At 36.5% G+C, this 22669-nt stretch overlaps 1 protein-coding gene across 1 annotated transcript; it reads left to right on the top strand.

The window, feature by feature from the left end:
* lpcat3 (lysophosphatidylcholine acyltransferase 3) lies at positions 1–22343 on the top strand. Its single transcript, XM_084089367.1, has 13 exons — positions 1–152; positions 1789–1896; positions 4603–4709; positions 5272–5365; positions 6096–6130; positions 7605–7786; positions 9209–9317; positions 12881–12967; positions 15904–16070; positions 16192–16339; positions 19184–19339; positions 19461–19588; positions 20869–22343. Exons 1-12 carry the CDS (start codon positions 68–70, stop codon positions 19578–19580), a joined length of 1398 nt encoding a protein of 465 aa, XP_083945493.1. The 5' UTR covers positions 1–67; the 3' UTR covers positions 19581–19588; positions 20869–22343.
* Positions 22344–22669: the final 326 nt, after the last annotated feature.

Here is a 22669-nt window from a genome sequence, read left to right as displayed (position 1 = left end):
CGCGAGACCTCACGAGCGCCACACACTCACGGAAACCCGACCGCAGCTACTTCCGCCCACACTAAAGATGGCGGCTCCCTTCATGGAGAAAATAGCCGAATATTTCGGTTCACCCGAACCGGCGATTCGATTGATTTTGTCTGTCTTATTAGGTAAGTGAACGGCGCACATGTGAGATCTTTTAGGCTCCGCGGAGAGCTTGTGATGAGTGTCGTTAGGAGTCATTAGAAACGTGGACAGGTATGTTGTTGTAGTTGTAGTTGTATTTGAAGTCTGCCCAAGTCACACCTCAAGTCTAACCTGTTCCCAGCTGCACTAAAGACACGGAACCAACACCAACTCTCTCTATTCACACCGACTCTAGCCAGAATCAACTGTCAACAAGGGTGACCTACATGTCACGGTTAACTCCACACATCTGCTAGGATTGCAACTAGTTTAACTCGGTAGACCTCCATCTGACAGCTGTCTTTTCATTTTGCAACTGTATTTTAGTGCTTTGACCTACAGTTAGCTGTACGGATTCAATGCAAATGAAGCTGGGTTTCAAGTTACAGGTTGATAAGAATAGGGTGTCGAGAGCAGATAGCAGGGTTATTTGTACTTTGGCCAGGTGCATTGCAGTGGACTGGACTGCTAAACCACTTCAGCCAGATGAATGACATGTGGGCTGTCTGACTGAGCTGGGAAAACATTTGCATGATTTCCATGGAATGACTGTTACAGTACTATTGTAGTCTTTCTGTAGCGTTTCATGTGTTTGTAACATATACAGTGTTAATACAGTCCCTCAACAGAGTTTTTACCATGTGGATCATCAGAATGAAGCCTGCTAAACTTCCAGTTTTAACCTGTGCATGATACATATGTTGATGAAACTGTTTTTATTGTAAAGCTGTATTCAGTGAGGATGGTGTGAGGAAAAACATCAAGACCGAAAGTTGAAAACATTTGAACTTTTTACTATGGATGCACAATATATTTTTACATTTAGATCACCTTCAGCTGACACTCACTTAAAGCAGAGTTGGTATTGTTGAACAAAACTATACATACTATTTAAAACATTTTGATAATTGAAATGAAATTGAAACAAAATCTAAATCTTAAATGAATATTATAATAATTAGACTTGGGCACTAATACAATAGGTTTAAGCTGAAGTTCTATAATTACTAAAACTGAGATAAAAAACAACAACTAATGATACACATGATCAAGCAAAAATGAATCAAAACCTGAGAATGTAAAAATAACAGCTAATTCAAAATGTTAATAATTACGATAAAAATGTATAAATAGTACTCACATAAAGTTAGTCTTTAACAGCGCTAATCATGTTAAATGTAATCTTTAGCACATATCAAAGTGAATATCCATTTTTCACACTGTAGGCCTACATTAGAATTAAAATTCACCTGCAGTATTAAACCTATAGTGTTTGTTTTTTGTAATTTGCTTTGGAGACCAATTAGTGTAGAATTTTAAGATCGGCCATATTGGTCGGTTATTGGCCATAACATGAACATATTCATCAGCTTATTGATTTTATAATTATATTATTAATATTAGATATTAATATTTAATATTGGTGCATCCTCAACACAGATCTTACACATTCCTATCTGTCAAACGCTCCATCAAAACTTTCTCTAGTGTGTCGTCCCTCAAGAGTACAATTTAGCTTGTCAAGTTTATGTGCAATGACAAACGTTCATGAAGGAAGCGTTTATCTACAGTTGCCACACATTATATGCCTAATCTGTTTCTCTTTCTTTTCCCCTGCAGGTTATCCCTTTGCACTGGTCTACCGGTGTTTTTTCTTTCATCAGTCTGCGACAGTTGTTCATCTCTTCCACACATTCTCCGGCCTGGCACTGGCCACGTTTAATTTTGGTGAGATAGAGAACGAAGCAGGGAAGGAGTGAGGAGCTGAAAGATCTGATAACTAGTGTCTTTACAACTGTAACATGTTTAAGTGAGACCTACTAGCTTCTTTTTAGTAGTTAAACACTAGTGGTCATGTTTACGTGAATGTCAGCCTTGTGATTTACAGCAAGGCTCTGCAGTTAGCATCTGCCAGCCCATATTTAGACTGGAGCATTTTTCTGCCCATAGTTCAGTTCCTCTAGTTACTCGCAATCTTGAACTTGCTTGTTCACACCGATTCGATTGCATCTTATCTAATCACACTAAAGAGTTGATTCTAGGTGTGCTTGCAACATATGTCTTTCTCAATACTGAATCACATCAAAGTGGGTTCAAACATAGTTTTATCACTGAATAGGAGTTTTAAAAGGGAAGATTAAGATTTTTTTTTTTTATTAAGTTTTAAAAGTAATATTAATGGAATATCACAGTTCTGTTGCCAACATTTCGTTTGCTTATGTGGTTTATTTTTGTCAAAGATAAGGGCTTTCCGTAGATCAGTTTCCTTATTACAAAACAGTTGCTCTAAAAATACTACACTACCGTTTAAAAGTTTAGGGTTCTGAAAGAAGTCTCTTCTGTTCACCACGGCTGCAATATTTTATCTAAAATACAGTAAAAACAGTAATATTGTGAAATATTATACAATTTAAAAGGATTGTTTTCTCTTTTAATATTTGTTCAAATTTAATGTATAGCTGTGATTGCAAAGCTGAATTTTCAGCGTCATTACTCCAGCATATTAGAATGATTTCTGAAGGATCATGTGACACTGAAGACTGATTTGCTGCTCAAGAAACATTTCCTTTTATTATCAGTGCTAAAAACAGTTGTGCTGCTTAATATTTCTGTTGAATACAAAGTTCAAAAGAAATCTGTTGTAACAAAGTCTTTACTGTCACTTTTGATCAATTTAATATGTTCAATTTTTAATTTCTTAAAAAAAAAAAAAAAAAAAGACTCATCCCAGATTTTGAAATGGTAGTGTATATTTCTCATCAGGGCTTGACATTAACACTTGTACTAGTCAGTACTAAATTGAGTTAGTTTTCGCTGCTTATTGCCATTAAACAGTCAAATACACACAAAAAAATGGTCAAAATACCGGTCTTGGCGAGTATTCACATAACACAGTCACTTGTGTTTTAAGTGAACGTAAACACGCATGTGTAACAGTAAAATGGCTCCGTCTCAAATTATGAAAAAATATCTATATGGCAGTTTTTTCCCCATGCAATCAATGTCAAAATTGTGGCAAGTGAAAATGCTGAGTGGCTGGTAACTTTGGAAAACCATTAGTCACAGTGGCTGGTGAGCAAAAAAGTTAATGCCAAGCCCTGTTTCTCATTCTCATAAAGGTAATAAACACAGAGCATTAAGGGTTTTTATTTTTTATTTTTCATGATATGTTAGTTGTCCAGTGAAAGTGCTTAATTATTTACTTTCGGCCCCCGTCAGATTTCCTCGAGGCTGTTCTCTGTAAAGTTATTTAGCATTTAGTGTCCTTGAGAATAATGGAGGGAAAATGAAGGGTATCCTTGACTAACTGCTCTGCAGTCTGTGGTCAGGGTTTCCTGGTGACTGTGGCTTTAAAGAAGATTGTGACAGAGATACATGAGGTTTTGTCACCATGGCAATAACCCCTGGTGGTGAGAGCGTGGCTAATGAGAATATGAGTGGCAGATTGAAAAGCAAGCTAATGAAAACAGATGAGTGTTGTGTTGGGAAATGGTAAAATTAACTTGTGCTTGTATTCTGTGTATTTGATTTCTTTTGTGCTGCATTTGGATCTAATAGCAGGTTTGTCTCTCTTTGTCATTATCTGAGACGTTCTACTTTAATTTGTCATTGAGTCTGAGTCTTTCTCCAACTTTCCTCTGTTTCTGTTATTTTTTTAAGGGGTAGATCACTTTTAAGGGGTTATTATCATTTACTCACCCTCATGTTGTTTCAAACCCACTTGACTTTTCTCCCGTAGATCACAAAAGAAGAATTTTTGAAGCATATCCCAGCCCCTTTTTTCCGTATAATGAATATGAATGGGAACAGGATTTGACAGGCTCCAAAATGTCAAAGAAATGCACCACAAAAGTATGAATTATCATATAGTCCATTCTACTTGTGCACCATATTTCAGCCCTTCTCACTGATAATGTTCCCTTCCACCGTTCAATGAAGCTTTACAAAATGGTGCATCATACTCCATTGGTTCTCATGAGCAAGTCTTATTTATGTCAAAAATGGCATATTTGATTTGTCAGTGAATAAGTTTAAAATTCTGGTCCGTTCCAAAGCTGATGTATTTCTTCAGAAGGCTTAGAATATAGCTCACTTTTATAGGCTTAATATATAGATCACTTTTATGATACTTTTAATGGTGTTTTTGTTATTTTGGAGCTTGACATACCCAGTGCTCATTTGTTGGCATGATATGGAAAAGAGAGACCGTCAAAAAAAAATATTACTCATTCAATTACAAAAAAAATTCTCCTTTTGTGCTCCACAGAAGAAAGAAAATGACACAAGGGTGAGTAAATGATGACACAATTGGCATTTTGGCTGAAGTATTCTGTTCTATTAAAAATCTTCGTATTGTAGATAAACTGTTGTAGTTATGTGATGGTCTGGTTCTGCTGGAATGCAATAACTCATCTCTCCATGTCCTTCTCTCAGGGTATCAGGTCGGTCACTCCTTCTTATGTATAATCATTCAGTTCTTGATGCTGAGGCTGATGGGAAGGACAGTCACATGCGTTCTGAGTAGCTTTATCTTTCAGATGGTGAGAAACACACACATACACTTTTCTTTATCTCTTTATCAGTTCTTGTGCTCTTGACGTGATCTTGTGCATGAACTGCTGTAAGCTTAAAGCTACCATGTTGGCTCATGCATTTAATCCTTATTTTAATAGTTGGAAAAGTGCTTAACATTGCGGTGCATTGCATGCTTAACATTGAAGTACCAGACTGATACTTCATGACTTTTCTTACACTTATGAACTTATGACATGCTTCAGCCATCCTCCATGACCAATGTTATATTTTATGTCAGGGTCACACAGACCCCGGTTAAAAAAAAAACATGATTAAATTCACATGATGAGATTTTCTGAGAGAGATACACTGCCAGTTTTCTGTTTTGAAGTGTTTCTGGAATGTCTACCAGTCATATTTCTGAAAAATCTTTTATTAATGAGACCAGAGGAACCTAAAAGAATGTGAAGGGAAATTAAGAGCTTATTTTTTTATCTTTAGGATCTCTTTAACCCCAGACAGAAAAACAGTAAAGTCAATGAGTCAGTCAGAACCTGAGGCTGTACACTGTCTCTTTTTGTGTGGCAGATATATCTGTTGATGGGTTATTACTACACAGCTACAGACGAGTATGATATCAAATGGACCATGCCTCACTGTGTCCTCACACTCAAACTCATCGGTATGATGCCTGCTTTGAATTACCATCTCTTCCTTATCTGTTATTTCCCTGACTTTATATATTTACAACTGCATTCTGTTAAACTATTTCTCACAAGGCAATCACAAGGTAAATTAACATATAGTTACAAAATACCATAGTACAGTAATAGTTGAAATGTGTGTGTGTGTGTGTGTGTGTGTATATTTGTGTATAATATAAATATATATATATATATATATATGATGACTGATAAGTGGAAGATGTTGAAAATAATGTTAAATCCTACAAGTGAATTTAGGAATCACATAATATACAGTATGTTCATTTTTTACAGTGTTATTCAATTATTAGTGTTTTTAAAAAGTGTTTTGTGTTTTTGAGTATTCGAGAACAGCAAGGTATTGTAAACAAACTAGAGGGAATTAACATGCACAATAAATATACACTGCTAAAATTAATTAAAATGTTTCATACTGATAGAAAACGGATATGGTATGTGTTGTAAATCCCTACTGTAGATGTACCTAGGTATGTTATTACCATGTCTGCAAAACCATGGTATTTTTTACTCTGTACTATTGTAATTACCATTGTTATTACTATTTATTTTATACTTAATCACTATTTTGAAATTTTCCACTTTATAAAAGACGTATTGTCTGTAATATTGTTGTTATATGAGATCAGCATCACAGTGCTAGTGCTCATGTCATGTTATTACTGACGATGATTCATTTTCTCATTGCAGGTTTAGCGCTTGATTACTATGACGGTGGAAAAGAAGTGAGTCTGACTTTATGAACTGCTATTATCTTCCACCATTTCTGTCTTCCTTTGCTCAGTTTGTTCACCTTTCATCCTCTTATCATTATCTCACTGCTTTTCCTCTTCCTGCATCACTCTTTGTATTTTTATGCATGATTTGAGGAACTGATGAGGAACCACAAAGTATCTTCTTCATGTGTGTAGCAGACGTTCTGCTAAATGGCCACTATGGATCAGTGTAATGATTCCTGGCAAGGTGAAATGTAGTGAAGTTCCCTAAGATGTAATTGTGTAATCTTTTAGTTCTGTACTGCAGTGATCTCATCTGTGGCTCATATTAAACGCCTCTGTCTAAATATTAATCGTAGCTGTGGCTTGACACAGTTGGCGTCTTCATGTGATTGTGTGAAAGGTTATATCTATTGATTATCTCCCTCTGTGTCAATAGCTGTAGTCACTCAAGAAAGACAATTCCTGCTCCTTTTAAAGCAATGTTTTATTGAGGGTGTAAGGATTACCTTATGACCGAAAATAGACCAGTTACACCTGGTATTAACATCCATCTCAGGCGATTTGATCAGTCAGACAGACAGATCGCACGATGTTTACACCTCGTATCATGCGTCTCCTTTGACCAGCTGTGACATCACTTCACATTGCATCAATTATTCTTTCAAAAACTGTATATTTGTCATTTAAATCAAGTCACAAATGTGATGTTTCACCCTCAGAATGTGGTTTAAGTGAAAAAAGTCACTAAATGTTTTTGACCCTGTATTAAATACTAACCACTTGATATGGATCTCGGTACCAGGTGTAAATGGGTACATGCACTTTTCTTTGTTCACTGGCATGACTATAGTACATTCAAATTCAAGTCTTAATTACACTACTGTTCAAAAGTTTTGGTCGGAAAGATTTTTTTGGAAAGAAATTAATAATTTTTTATTTAGCAAAGATGCATTAAATTGACCAAAAGTAACAGAAATCTTTTGTAACTTTATAAATGTCTTTACTGTTCTTTTGAGCTTTCTATTCTTCAAAGAATCCTGAAAAAAATGCATCACCTTTTCCTAAACAAATGTTAAGAAGTCTGTTTTCAACATAATAAGAACTGTTTCTTGAGCACCAAATCAACATATTAAAATGATTTCTAAAGGATCATGTGACACTGAAGTCTGGAGTAATAATGCTGAAAATTCAAATTCGTTATCACAGTTATACATTACATTTTAAAATATATTACATTAGAAAACCTTTATTTTAAATGGTAATAATACTTAATAATATTACTGTTTATTCTGTGTTTTTGAACAAATAAATGCAGTCTTGATTACTATAAGAGACTTCTTTCATTAAAAAAAATCTTACAGACCCCAAACTTTTAAGTGGAAGTGTATATCTGTTATCTTTATAGATTTCAATATTTTTGCAATTTATCTTCTGCATCCAGTTCATCTTTTAATTCATTTACTCATTTTCTTTTATGTAGCAATCTCAGATAAACGCAGAACAGAAGAAGTCTGCCCTCAGCTCTACGCCGTCTCTGTTGGAGGTCTTTGGTTTCTCATACTTCTATGGAGGCTTTCTGGTAGGGCCTCAGTTCACACTGCGAAACTACCAGATGCTGGTGTCTCGAGAGATGTCCGATGTCCCCGGACAACCACCCAATAGGTAAGTGCACAAAATGTCACAAGTACAACAATATTAGCTTAGCTAAAGTCTATCAAACCAATGATTTTACTTTCTATAAACAGTTTTTCATCCAAAGTGATTTGCAGGATTAATATGTCCATTACAAGGACATTGACTTCTTTCACTTGCTCAAGGACAAAGTGATAATGAACAAGTAGAATAGAATAGAATAAAATCGGGCATTTATATAGCGCTTTCATATGTACTACTTTACACCCAAAGCGCTTTACAGTCATATCAGGGGATCTCTCCTCAACTACCACCAGTGTGCAGCATCCACTTGGATGATGCGATGGCAGCCACAGTACAATGGCGCCAGTGCGCTCACAACACACCAGCTATAGGTGGAGAGGAGAGAGAGTGATAGAGCCAATTCAATGTAAGGGGATTATTAGGAGGCCATGATTGGTAAGGGCCAATGGGTGGAATGTGGCTAGGACACCGGGGTTACACCCCTACTCTTTACGAGAAATGCCATGGGATTTTTAATGAGTCAGGACCTCGGTTTTATGTCTCATCCGAAGGACGGTCTTAGTAACTCACTCAATCTTTTTGTTTGTCGTAAACCTTTAAGCTATAGGCATTCATATAGACACTGGATGCTCTAATGCTATTGGATTGCTGTACAACAGGCCATAGAGTAAGAAAATGTGGTCACACTTTAGTTTAGGGTATTGAGACTTTTGTCTCAATAAACTCCTAATTACTGCTTTATTAATAATTAGTAAGGCAGATGTTAAGTTTAGGTATTGGCTAGGATTAATATGTACTTTATAAGTACTAATAAAAAGCCAATACCCTAGCAATATGCATGCTAAATAGTGAGAATTGCACCCTAAACTTAAGGTATGATGGAAATGTAATTACAAATAAGACATATTACTGGTAAAAATAAGATATCAATCCATTTTGACAAGAAATCAGTTTTCTCACTGTTAAAAATGAACATTCTGTGTTTTGTTGTTTGTATATGAATTGCAATGCATCATACCATGAAGAAAATAAATGATTACCAATGCATGAAAAGTCAATCAGAATGCAGACAGATTGTGACATGCTTTTCCACACATAATTTTTCTAATTATATTCCTGAGACAAATAATATAGCAAAACCCTTCACAATAACTTTATACTGAGAAATGGCACAGTCTTTACTCCCATTGTCACATGGTGTCTCTACTCATTTGCATAAAGTTATGGTTTTCTCAACTTTGTCGAATTGCTGGGCTCACTCATATCATGACTCCAATTGTCGCTTTAGCTTGAAATTGAAAATGAATGATATGCATTTTAGGCAGCACTGCTTTTGACCACAACTTAACTAGTACTGACCCATTAATGCTTATTATAGTCCTCTGTTAATGAACTATTTAATCGAACAAACATTTCGTCCTCTTGCAGTGTGGTTCCAGCAATGAAGCGATTCGGTTTAGGTCTGATCACCCTATCTATCTTTGCGATGGGCGGGCCGCTCTACCCAGCTAACTACTACTTAACAGATGAGTTTGAGGTTAGTGGATTGTGACTGAACATACACAGAGTCACAAAATGAATGTTCAGTATTTAAGTTGTTAACAGCCTTGTGTCTGTATCTCTTGAGCTGCCACTTGTTTTAGTTCTGTGATCTTTTCAATGTGGCGCTGATGCCACAGAAAGCTCACAGTCTGAATCAGAGCACTCTTTAAGTCTGTCAGGTATAGTCTTGGTGTGTATAGTAATTTTGGAAATGAAAAACGGTTACTGCGAGCCAAATTTTTGACTGAGGTTAAAATGCAGAGGAGCAAGTTAAAATGAGTTCACACAAACAGTGAAAAATGATTCATTGTTAGGGGTGTTCATGTATAACCAAGACTCAGTTATATTAATTAAATCAGTTCAGCTTATCAAATTTCAATTAACACATTTCAGCACAAACGTATGGAGCAATCATTCAAGCAGTGAGCTAAAGCTGTAGCTTGCACTGCATGTTACATGCGCATAGAAAGCATGGCTTGCGTATTCTTGCCTTGTAAAAGTAAAGCAGTCTTGATGTAATCAGGCGTGGGAGCGCTTTACAAACAACGACTGCGTTTACTTCAAACATTGCGTGTTAAAGGGATAGTTTACCCAAAAATGAAAATTCTGTCATCCTTTACTCACCCTCAAGTCGTTTCAAACCTGTACGAGTTTCTTTCTTCTGCTGACCACTAAAGAAGATATTTTGAAGAATGTCGGTAATCAAACCGTTGATGGGCCATAGAATGGAATAAAAATATTACGGAAACCATTGAGGCCCATCAACTGTTTGGTTACTGACGTTCCTTAAAATATCTTCTTTTGTGTTCAGCAGAAGAAAGAAATTAGTAAGTGAGTAAATGATGACAGAATTTTCATTTTGGGGTGAACTATCCCTTTTAAGTACAACATGACAACAAGCACCATAATCATATCGTTAAACACAATACTCACGTTGCGTGCTGTAATTTGGCATATTTTACAAACTATACAATAAAATTTTATTGGACAAAGAGTCATATCTGTATTTTCTATAAATATTATCATTATTGTTAGTAACAGTGAGTTAAACTAACCTAAACCTAAAACAAAACATTGATTGATTTAACATTGCTCAAATACTTAAATAAACTCCTGTTTATTTAATACAAGGTAAATACCTTGCAAAAAATATTTCAGTAATTTCTTTTGATTTTAGTACAATGAGATGATGTTTTAAATCATGTTTACAAATTTTTAATGATTACATACTGTATAATTACTTTATACAGTAATATCACACTGTTCTCAAACAGAATAATTGGTCTTTATACAAAATATACAGTCAGGTCCATAAATATTGGGACATCGACACAATTCTAATCTTTTTGGCGCTATACACCACCACAATGGATTTGAAATTGAAACGAACAAGATGTGCTTTAACTGCAGACTTTCAGCTTTAATTTGAGGGTATTTACATACAAATCAGGTGAACGGTGTAGGAATTACAACAGTTTGTATATGTGCCTCACACTTTTTAAGGGACCAAAAGTATTGGGACAGATTAACAATCATAAATCAAACTTTCACTTTTTAATACTTGGTTGCAAATCCTTTGCAGTCAATTACAGCCTGAAGTCTGGAACACATAGACATCACCAGACACTGGGTTTCATCCCTGGTGATGCTCTGCCAGGCCTCTACTGCAACTGTCTTCAGTTCCTGCTTGTTCTTGGGGCATTTTCCCTTCAGTTTTGTCTTCAGCAAGTGAAATGCATGCTCAATCTGATTCAGGTCAGGTGATTGATTTGGCCATTGCATAACATTCCACTTCTTTCCCTTAAAAAACTCTTTGGTTGCTTTTGCAGTATGCTTCGGGTCATTGTCCATCTGCAATGTGAAGCGCCGTCCAATGAGGTCTGAAGCATTTGGCTGAATATAAGCAGATAATATTGCCCGAAACACTTCAGAATTCATCCTGCTGCTTTTGTCAGCAGTCACATCATCAATAAATACAAGAGAACCAGTTCCACTGGCAGCCATACATGCCCACGCCATGACACTACCACCAACATGCTTCACTGATGAGGTGGTATGCTTTGGATCATGAGCAGTTCCTTTCCTTCTCCATACTCTTCTCTTCCCATCACTCTGGTACAAGTTTATCTTTGTCTCATCTGTCCATAGGATGTTGTTCCAGAACTGTGAAGGGCTTTTTTAGATGTTGTTTGGCAAACTCTAATCTGGCCTTCCAGTTTTTGAGGCTCACCAATGGATTACATCTTGTGGTGAACCCTCTGTATTCACTCTGGTGAAGTCTTCTCTTGATTGTTGACTTTGACACACATACACCTACCTCCTGGAGAGTGTTCTTGATCTGGCCAAATGTTGTGAAGAAAAGCATGTTGTGACCAAATGCTTCAGACCTCATTGGACGGCGCTTCACATTGCAGATGGACAATGACCCGAAGCATACTGCGAAAGCAACCAAAGAGTTTTTTAAGGGAAAGAAGTGGAATGTTATGCAATGGCCAAATCAATCACCTGACCTGAATCCGATTGAGCATGCATTTCACTTGCTGAAGACAAAACTGAAGGGAAAATGCTCCAAGAACAAGCAGGAACTGAAGACAGTTGCAGTAGAGGCCTGGCAGAGCATCACCAGGGATGAAACCCAGTGTCTGGTGATGTCTATGTGTTCCAGACTTCAGGCTGTAATTGACTGCAAAGGATTTGCAACCAAGTATTAAAAAGTGAAAGTTTGATTTATGATTGTTAATCTGTCCCATTACTTTTGGTCCCTTAAAAAGTGGGAGGCACATATACAAACTGTTGTAATTCCTACACCGTTCACCTGATTTGGATGTAAATACCATCAAATTAAAGCTGAAAGTCTGCAGTTTAAGCACATTTTGTTCGTTTCATTTCAAATCCATTGTGGTGGTGTATAGCGCCAAAAAGATTAGAATTGTGTCGATGTCCCAATATTTATGGACCTGACTGTAGTTGTCTTTGTATTTTAGGAAGGATGTCACTTGGAATATATAATTGTTAATTTAATTGTTAATTTGGTAACACTTTACAGTAAGGTTTCATTAGTTAGAACTAATAATAAACAATACTTCTACAGCATATATTCATCTTATTTAATGTTAATTTCAACATTTATTTATACATTTTTAAAATCAAAAGTAGTATTTGTTAACAGCTAATGCACTGTAAACTAACATGAACAATGAACAACTCTATTTTTATTAACTAACATTAACAAAGATTAATACATACTGTAATTAATGTATTGCTCATTGTTAGTTCATGATAGTTAATACATTAATGTTAACAAATGAGACCTTATTGTAAAGTGTTACCGTTAGTTTGAATGAAAAACAAGTATGAAAAGTCTTGACATCCCTATTCATTATCATTTAAACCTCTTTCTGCAGAAATACAGTAATCATTTGATTGCTGTACGGGACGCAAAATAAAATGAAAACATACTATTTTTTTTTATGGTTTTATAAAGCTAAATCATGTTTAAAAAGAAAGATTTTTCATAATGCATCAGAAGTGATTAATTTCTTCTTATCTGTGATTCAGGCACATCCGTTCTGGTACAAGTGTGTGTACATCCTAGTGTGGGTGAAAGTAAACCTGTACAAGTACATCAGCTGCTGGCTGATCACGGTGAGTAAACAGCACAACCACAATCCTCCATTAAGAGCACACTTGTGGTAATTGAGAGTCATTACATTTCATGCTGCTCACTCTGTCAATGAATCTTTACTCTGTTCTTGGTGAGGTGTCAGCTGTGTAAAAAGTCAATTACAGTCAAGACGTGGCTTTCTTTTTCTAGCTGAGAATGTGAAACTGAACCTCCTTAGGGTTCGCCAGACTAGAAGTACAAGCCACACCTGATCAGGTTGAGAGGATGCTAAACAGGTTTTCAGGCTTAACTTTCTATAGATTGTCAGTTGTAGGTGTGCTTGCATTGTTTTAATTGTTTTCTTGATGTTTGGAAAGGTTTCGTTGACATTCAGTGGGCCACTTTCTATTGTTTTTTTGGTTTTTTGGTTTTTTTTTAGACTTAGGCCACACTTAAAATGTCTGAATGCCTAAATAAAGTCTCAGTTCTGAACAGCATATCTGTTGTTTTATGATTTATAACCAAACCACATCATATATAATTCCACTTGGTTTGATATTTTGTATCAAATGCAAAGACATTCATACAGTTTTTAGATGTAACTTAATGAGATAGTTCAACCAAAAATGAAAATTAGCTCATGATTTACTCACCCTCAAGTCATCCTAGGTGTTTATCACATTCTTCTTTCAGACGAACACAATCGGAGTTACAGTGAGGAAAATAAGTATTTGAACACCCTGCTATTTTGCAAGTTCTCCCACTTGGAAATCATGGAGGGGTCTAAAATTGTCATCTAGGTGCATGTCTACTGTGAGAGACATAATCTAAAAAAAAAATCCAGAAATCACAATATATGATTTTTTAACTATTTATTTGTATGATACAGCTGCAAATAAGTATTTGAACACCTGTCTATCAGCTAGAATTCTGACCCTCAAAGACCTGTTAGTCTGCCTTTAAAATCTTCTTCTTCTTCTTCTTCTTGTGTTTAATGGCGGTTGGCAAACCATTTCTGCCTTTAAAATGTCCACCTCCACTCCATTTATTATCCTAAATTAGATGCACCTGTTTGAGGTCATTAGCTGCATAAAGACACCTGTCCACCCCATACAATCAGTAAGAATCCAACTACTAACATGGCCAAGACCAAAGAGCTGTCCAAAGGCTGGAAAATTGTACACCTCCACAAGGCTGGAAAGGGCTACGGGGAAATTGCCAAGCAGCTTGGTGAAAAAAGGTCCACTGTTGGAGCAATCATTAGAAAATGGAAGAAGCTAAACATGACTGTCAATCTCCCTCGGACTGGGGCTCCATGCAAGATCTCACCTCGTGGGGTCTCAATGATCCTAAGAAAGGTGAGAAATCAGCCCAGAACTACACGGGAGGAGCTGGTCAATGACCTGAAAAGAGCTGGGACCACCGTTTCCAAGGTTACTGTTGGTAATACACTAAGACGTCATGGTTTGAAATCATGCATGGCACGGAAGGTTCCCCTGCTTAAACCAGCACATGTCAAGGCCCGTCTTAAGTTTGCCAATGACCATTTGGATGATCCAGAGGAGTCATGGGAGAAAGTCATGTGGTCAGATGAGACCAAAATAGAACTTTTTGGTCATAATTCCACTAAACGTGTTTGGAGGAAGAAGAATGATGAGTACCATCCCAAGAACACCATCCCTACTGTGAAGCATGGGGGTGGTAGCATCATGCTTTGGGGGTGTTTTTCTGCACATGGGACAGGGCGACTGCACTGTATTAAGGAGAGGATGACCGGGGCCATGTATTGCGAGATTTTGGGGAACAACCTCCTTCCCTCAGTTAGAGCATCGAGGCTGGGTCTTCCAACATGACATTGACCCGAAGCACACAGCCAGGATAACCAAGGAGTGGCTCTGTAAGAATCATATCAAGGTTCTGGTGTGGCCTAGCCAGTCTCCAGACCTAAACCCAATAGAGAATCTTTGGAGGGAGCTCAAACTCTGTGTTTCTCAGCGACAGCCCAGAAACCTGACTGATCTAGAGAAGATCTGTGTGGAGGAGTGGGCCAAAATCCCTCCTGCAGTGTGTGCAAACCTGGTGAAAAACTACAGGAAACGTTTGACCTCTGTAATTGCAAACAAAGGCTACTGTACCAAATATTAACATTGATTTTTTCAGGTGTTCAAATACTTATTTGCAGCTGTATCATACAAATAAATAGTTAAAAAATCATACATTGTGATTTCTGGATTTTTTTTTTTTAGATTATGTCTCTCACAGTGGACATGCACCTACGATGACAATTTCAGACCCCTCCATGATTTCTAAGTGGGAGAACTTGCAAAATAGCAGGGTGTTCAAATACTTATTTTCCTCACTGTATATTAAAAAATGTCGTGGCTCTTCCAAGCTGAATAATGGCAATGAATGGCCGTTTCTGTTTTGAAGTCCATAAAAGTGCATCTATCCATCCATCATAAAAGTGCTCCACACAGCTCTGGGGGTTTAATAAAGGCCTTCTGAAGCAAAGCGATGCGTTTGTGTAAGAAAAATATCCATATTTAAAACTTTATAAATTAAAATAACTAGCCTCCGGCCAAACGAACATACGGATTCGACTTAACTGTAAAGTGCAACTTATGCGCGTAATGCGACGTACTGCTGATATTTACGCTACGCCATGACGCACTACGCTACTTCCGACGTCACAAGCTGCGTAAGTTGCGCTTTAGGCGCAAGTAGACTGCGTATGTTCGTTTGGCCGGAAGCTAGAATTTTACTTTGTAACGTGATAAATATGAATATTTTCTTACACAAACGCTTCGCTTCAGAAGGCCTTTATTAACCCCCCAGAGCAGTGTGGAGCACCTTTTATGATGAATAGATGCACTTTAATGGACTTCAAACCAGAAACAGCCATTATACAGCTTGGAAGAGCCATACTCATCCCTAAATAAATATATAAATATAAATATATATATCTCTATATTCTTAGGAAGGTGTGTGTATACTCTCCGGGCTGGGCTATAATGGGAAGAACGAAAAAGGGGAGCCCCAGTGGGATGCCTGTGCCAATGTGAGGGTGTGGCTATTTGAGACCACGCCCCTCTTCACAGGCACTATCAATTCCTTCAACATCAACACAAATGCTTGGGTGGCCAGGTATGTGCTTTTTTTAATGTATTTGACATTTATTCACATCAGTGACTTTGAAAATCTTATTGTTTTTCTTTTCAATCTATGCGTCAATTTATTTTCTCTCCATTTCTCGTCTACAATACAGGCATGTGTTTAAGAGGTTGAAGTTTTTGGGTAACAAGTTGTTGTCTCAAATGTTCACATTGTTATTCCTGGCTGTCTGGCATGGCTTGCACTCGGGGTACCTCATCTGCTTCTCCGTGGAGTTCATCATTGTCAATGTGGAGAAGCAGGTAACCATGGCAACATTACTATACTAGACATGAGGCGTGAAGTTGTTTAGAATCTAGATGTCTAAAGTCTTTGAGTCACTTACTTTCATGCCAACAGAAGGCAGATCTGAACGTTTACAGCTCTGAAGATATAGTGTTTCTGAGTTTAGTATCTCACTGAGTATTTATTTGAAATTATTGTCTTGCTCCGATATAAGTGATGGAGCAAAAAAACTGCATTCTAGAGTCCTGATATATCAGTTAAACTTATCAAATATTAAATCTATTTTGAACGACTTATACAGGATACATTACACACACACAACACTACTACTGTTCAAGAGTGTTTTATGCTCTTCATGCTCTTGTCTTATGCTCACCAAGGCAGCATTTATTTGATAAACAGTATTTGAGTATCAATAATATTGTGAAATATTAATACTATTTAATATATTTGAATATGTTTTAAAATGTAATTTATTCCTGTGATGGTAAAGCTGAATTTTCAGCATCATTACTCCAGTCTTCAGTGTCACATGATCTTTATAAATCATTCTAATATACTGATTTGCTGCTCAAGAAACATTTCTTATTATTGTTATCAATGTTGAAAAAATTATATGATAAATAGTAGTGCTGTCAAATCGATTAATCGCATCTAACATAAAAGTTTTTGTTTACATAATATATGTGTGTATATATTATATTTTCATATATATTTTATATATATATATATGTCTTTGTGTGCGTGTCTGTGTATACACACACATGAAGATATTTTTGATGAAATCTGAGAGCTTTCTGTCCCTCCATTGACAACAACGTCATTGCAACTTTTAAGGCCCAGAAAGGTAGTAAAAACATTGTTAAAATAGTCCATGTAACTACAGTGGTTCAACCTTAATATTATGAAGCGACGAGAATACTTTTTGTGCGCAAAAAACCCCCCAAATAACAACATTATTCAACAATCTCTACTCCTCCACATTATTCTCCTACACTGTTGACGTAGTGTAAACAGTGCAGCGCTTCTGGGTTCTACGTCAGAACGTAGGTTCACTATTGGCCAGCATCACATGCATCACACACATGACCAGCGTCGGCCAATAGTGAGCCTACGTTCTGACGAAATGTCTACGTTCAAATGTAGATGAGTTTCAAACATTTTGCGCTAAAAGCACACTATTGACGCACAAACGCAGATATGTTCTACGTGTTTAAAGTCTATACAAGATAGTTGTATAAACTCCATGATTTGGCTCGAAACTGGCTTATGTTGTCCACAATGGTAGGTTTTGAGCGCCGCTCAAACTACAAGATAATAGATGCATGATGTGAGGGTCTTTATTTTCATTTAATCAACTAATGATTTTATCAACTAATGATAATTCTGAAAGAAAACTCTTTATCTGCATCCAAAATCGCATACTGTCTGAGTAGGTACAACATTTGAATTTGAACTTAATTAGCGACCATTAAAAAAAGCACATTCTATATAGTATGAATATGAGTAGTATGAATGTAATCCGGACGTACTACATCAGCCATGTTGTCGTTATCATGTGACCTACCAGCGTCAGTTGCGTCCCTTCACCTCCATTCATAAATCCTCTCCCGTGGCCTCATGGGATAGTAAAGTGTCCATTGAATGCGCACTTCAGAATCTCGGAAGTAGTAGTAGGTCATCCGGGGACTTTTCGCCTACTGTTTTTTGAATACTATATATTCGGACATACTACTCTCTTGGCGTACTGTTTTTCGCACACTATATAGTAGGGAAGTATTCAATTTCAGACGCGGCGATTGAGGGCACAGCTCATTGGCTGAGATTCTTCTGTTTCTATAGTGTTGAATGCAACTTCCACGCGCATCTAATTGACAGATATACCACACGCTCTTTATTTCAGTGTTGTTGTGGTTGTTTCAGTGTACGGTTTGCTTCACACATTCTGTGTTCGTCTTTTTCCATCTATGCAATAAATGCACATGCTTTAATGAGCGTATTTACTGCTGCGCTACGACCCATTTCAGGGGAAGCCAAAATTACAATTTAAAATCTATCAGAGATATAGAAATGTATCTGCATATTACAAACCATGCTTCATATAATGTGAAGGCTACTTTCTACAACCTTTATATCCTGTGGTCAGGGTGAAATTAGGTTCCTCCAATCTTTCGTTTAAAAAAAAAAAAAAAAGGAAAGAAAACAACGGTGAGGAGGTCGACGATTCCCCAAATTTCTGAATCGATCAGAAGACTGTTGCAGCTGTTTTGAGTATCTATCTTTCTTGTGCAACACGATCTTACAGGTTGAAGACAGCTGTGAGTATGTGAGGAGGCATCTCGCCCTTGTAGTCCTACTTTAAAATGTGAGACATCATTAAATGAAAGTCAATGGAACATTTACAATTGATATTTTCCTGTCTGAGCCAAACACATTTTTTTTGATGAATGCTGATGGTACAGATTGATCATTAACCTTCTCAGGAGAAAAACAAAACAAGTTAAAATGTAATATTATTCAGTGAAATATGGCTCTAGGCAAGATTGAAACATTGTGCATGTTTACTTGCGGTATGTGTCCACCGGTGCGGAGTGAGTGGAGCGAAGCGCTTTCGCTTAATTTTTTTATGGGATCTGAGCGACAGGCTCATATATGGAAACTTACATCGAGGCAAAGCAAGCAATGTTTTTTACAGCATTTATTAATGCTTAAATACTAAATGTATTTGTTAATGTTCATTTATACAACTTGAAATGATAAATGTATTAGCATTTTGGGCAGAATATTGAGCGTTTATTGAGTACACATGCCATTAAACAATGGCTAAATGTAATATAATTGCTATGTAAATATTTTTGCAGGCTCAGGCACTGGTGCGGGACAGTCCTTTACTGACATCCATCGCTCAGAGTCATCTGTATCCACTTGTATATTTAGTTCAGCAGTTTATTCACTGGCTATTTATGGGATACCCTCTGGTGCCATTCTGCCTCTTCACTTACGACAAGTGGCTCAAGGTGTGTACTTACTCCTCAGGGATTCGTTCATCATTAATCTGATGTTGGATGTCCATGTTCCTAACCACCTTTTTCAAAGTGTTTGCGATTCATTTACATTTTGAATGCATTTGTTTTCCAGGTTTACTCCTCCATTTATTTCTGTGGTCACATCTTTTTCTTCGCTGCCTTTCTCGTCCTGCCATACCTCCGCAAGGTGTTCGTGCCTCGAAAAAAAGGCAGTGAGAAAAAGGAGGATTAATTAAAAGGGTAAATTCAGCATCTGTCTCTTCTAGACTCTCTTGTTTGTGCTACTTGTCTGTTATCATTGTTTTTTTTGCATGTGTGTGAGAGTGACACACTTTCCTGTGTTTGCTGTTTCCTGTGCTTCAGATCATATTAGTAGTTGCATGAACACCGTCACAATGTATGTATTACCAGTTTGAAACTTTTTACATGGTATTACATCTATCCATTGTGAGCCGGTCTGACCGATCACAGAAATCATTTTAATATGCTGATTTGCCGCTCAAGAAACATTTCTTATTATTATCAAGGTTGAAAACAGCTGAGCTGCTTAATATTTTTGTGGAAATCATGATAGTTTTTTTTTTTCACAGGATTTATTGATTTAATAAACAGGGCAGCATTTATTTTAAATAGTAATTGAAAATAATTTTTGTAGTATTATAAATGTCTTTACTTTTGCTTTTGATCAGTTTAATGCATCCTTGCTGAATACATTTTTTATTTATTTTTAAATTCCGACCGTAAACTTTTCAATGGTAGTGTACGCCACTTTATCCATGTTGATAAAGCACAAACAAATTCTAAACAAATGTAAAAAATGTAAACGAAAGCATGAAAAAAAAATAAAAAATCAGCGCACCATTCTTCCAAACCGTGCAAATATTCTTGAATTTTTATTTCACCTTAAGGGTGATATTTCGAGCAGAATTCAGATAAAAATACAATTAAGTTTGTACATATTTTGTTTAGTTAAGATAAAGTTAAGATCAAGATGAGTATATGAAAAAAAAGTGTCCATAATGCACATCATTTGTTCTTTCTTGAATTCCACTAGCACAAAAAAAGATTTGCAGTTTCCATGTCCTTTCTATTTTGACCCAAATCACTTGAACCCACATCACATCTTAATTACGGCTCCCGAACACGTACGTAGGATCTTCCCAGGAGGACTTATAAGCAGCATAATCATACTTCATTAGATCATGACTGATGATTCAGTTAGGATCAGTGTGACCATAAGCCATTTAATTCCAGTGGGAAAAATTGTATCATCCTTCTGTCTCAAAGCTTCTCACTGGCGCTGCGGCAATGTTTCATTCATCCAGGTGTTCATAAAATGTCTGTTTATTTGTTGCATCACAGTTTTTTTCCCCTCTCATCCAAGCGTTTTGTTTCTGATCATAATGAGTTTGTACTGATAACTGACAAAACCTTTTGCAATCTTTGACTAAAAGTGCTTTAGAATTAGTGACTGTGAAAGTAAAATGATCATCCTTTTTCTTCCTCTTTGTCTTACACAGGTTTGTTTGCGGCCATCTAAGTTTGACTGAAGTGAACTGTGACTTTTAAAGAGCACCTGAAGAGGACAAATTTTAAGGCCTTTAGTAATATATTACTATTTACATACAGCACTGATGTATGTGTACAAATGTTAGTGCGTTGGAAAGTTTTCTCATTCTTTCTGACTCTAATGAAAAGGGTTAAAAGTTGCAGAAATGCAAGCATTTCTGAGGTTCAATATTCGTTAAATAAGATTTACTGATGTTTGGTGGCTGAAAATAATTATACTGTATCTGCTCATACCATTGCACTCATTACTCACAGGAAACAGGAAATGAGACCATTACTAATCAGAGAACTGGCTTTTGCTGTCGCTGAGGTCACGTGTGCACTTTTAGAGGGAATGTAGAGCATGTATTTGAAAGATGGAAACAAATGAGACCTTTTTTATTTTTCTTTGCTAGCAACTTCCAACTTGTGTACCTTTAGATAGAAAATAAGACACTGAAATGTGAAAAACACATAAGAGTGAACATTCACCATCGCCTGGCATTATAAATGAATGTTTTTCATTTTTATAAGCTTTTTTTTTTTTTGTGATCAGACAACTTCTGATGGGGGACCTTCTCTTTTTTTTTAAGAAGGAGTTTTATGGTAACTGCTTTTTTTTCTTTTTTTTTGACACGCTTTCATAAAAAGGCTCATCATTCTGTCATCTCATCCTCTCACTCCATTTAACACTGCCCATCCATCTGACCTTTTCTTATTCATTCCATTTTATCCAGTAAATCTTTTTGTCCTGTGTATGAGCACAAGCAAAACAGAAACTCATCAACACTAAACACCGGAATCATATATATGAGGGTAAATTTGTGTCAATATTATTTAGAGCAGAGTATTATATATTTAAATTATAAGTATTTTAGTGAGCAATGAACTAAACTGCACATCAAAAAAAAAAAAAAACTGCTGTTATTCAGATTGAAGTGTGTGTGTGTGTGTGTGTGTGTGTGTGTGTGCAGTCCTTAAAAATGTCATTTTGTTTCATTGCACAGTGAAGTTATTTTTATACTTATAACTTTCATTCTCAACACTTCAGGATCATCATACATCAGGATCTTTTTTCTATGTGATCTGCTCTCAGTAATTGCTACTCATATTTGCCTTCATATCTGTATATGACATGACATATTGAAGATCCTTGGCACAAATGTGCATCACTCTTCAGTGAGGACCGATTTTTAAAACCTGCACCCAGATTTAATCCGAGGGAACAGAGGCTCACTGTAGCAACGGAATTGTTTTATAATATTTATATATGTGGTTGCAAATTTTAATGATGTAAAAATTGTTTTTGGGAAACAACTACTACTGCCTTACTGCTACCAAATGTACAAAAAAAACAAAACAGAGAGAGAGAGAAAAAAAACAATTACTTTTAAATGAAAACGTTTTTTGTAATATTCATTAAAAAAAATGCTGGATTTTAACAAAATCTGCTCCAGTGTGTTGTGGTGTTTTTGAACTGTGGTGTCAGGGTTTTAGATCTGTCTGCTGTGGGAGCCGATATGACGTCATCTTGCAGTCTGGGCCCTATAGAGCTGAATCACAGTTAGTGATAGTGGGGAGTTCAAACGCATTCACTAATGTCCTTCGTTTTAGACTCGAGGTGGGAATAAATGTGTAGGTTGAGGATGAGTAGTAGCTGACACGAGCCCTCCAGATGTTTCCCTCCCAGCCGGATGTATCACACAGCCAGCCATCGCTAATCGGGATGAAAAAAAAAAATGTTTCCTACTATTGACAATGCTTAGCTTATCA

The sequence above is a fragment of the Abramis brama genome (assembly GCF_963993115.1).
Source record: "Abramis brama genome assembly, chromosome: 17".
Taxonomy (NCBI): Eukaryota; Metazoa; Chordata; class Actinopteri; order Cypriniformes; family Leuciscidae; genus Abramis; species Abramis brama.
The sequence above is the reverse complement of the archived record's forward strand: the minus strand, read 5'-3'. Positions and strand labels throughout refer to the sequence as shown.

Coding starts and splice junctions, on each gene's coding strand:
- lpcat3 (XM_084089367.1), top strand. CDS start 68: ATGGCGGCTCCCTTCATGGAGAAAATAGCCGAATATTTCGGTTCACCC. Junction 153..1,788: donor GATTTTGTCTGTCTTATTAG/GTAAGTGAACGG, acceptor TTTCCCCTGCAG/GTTATCCCTTTGCACTGGTC. Junction 16,340..19,183: donor TTGTCAATGTGGAGAAGCAG/GTAACCATGGCA, acceptor ATATTTTTGCAG/GCTCAGGCACTGGTGCGGGA.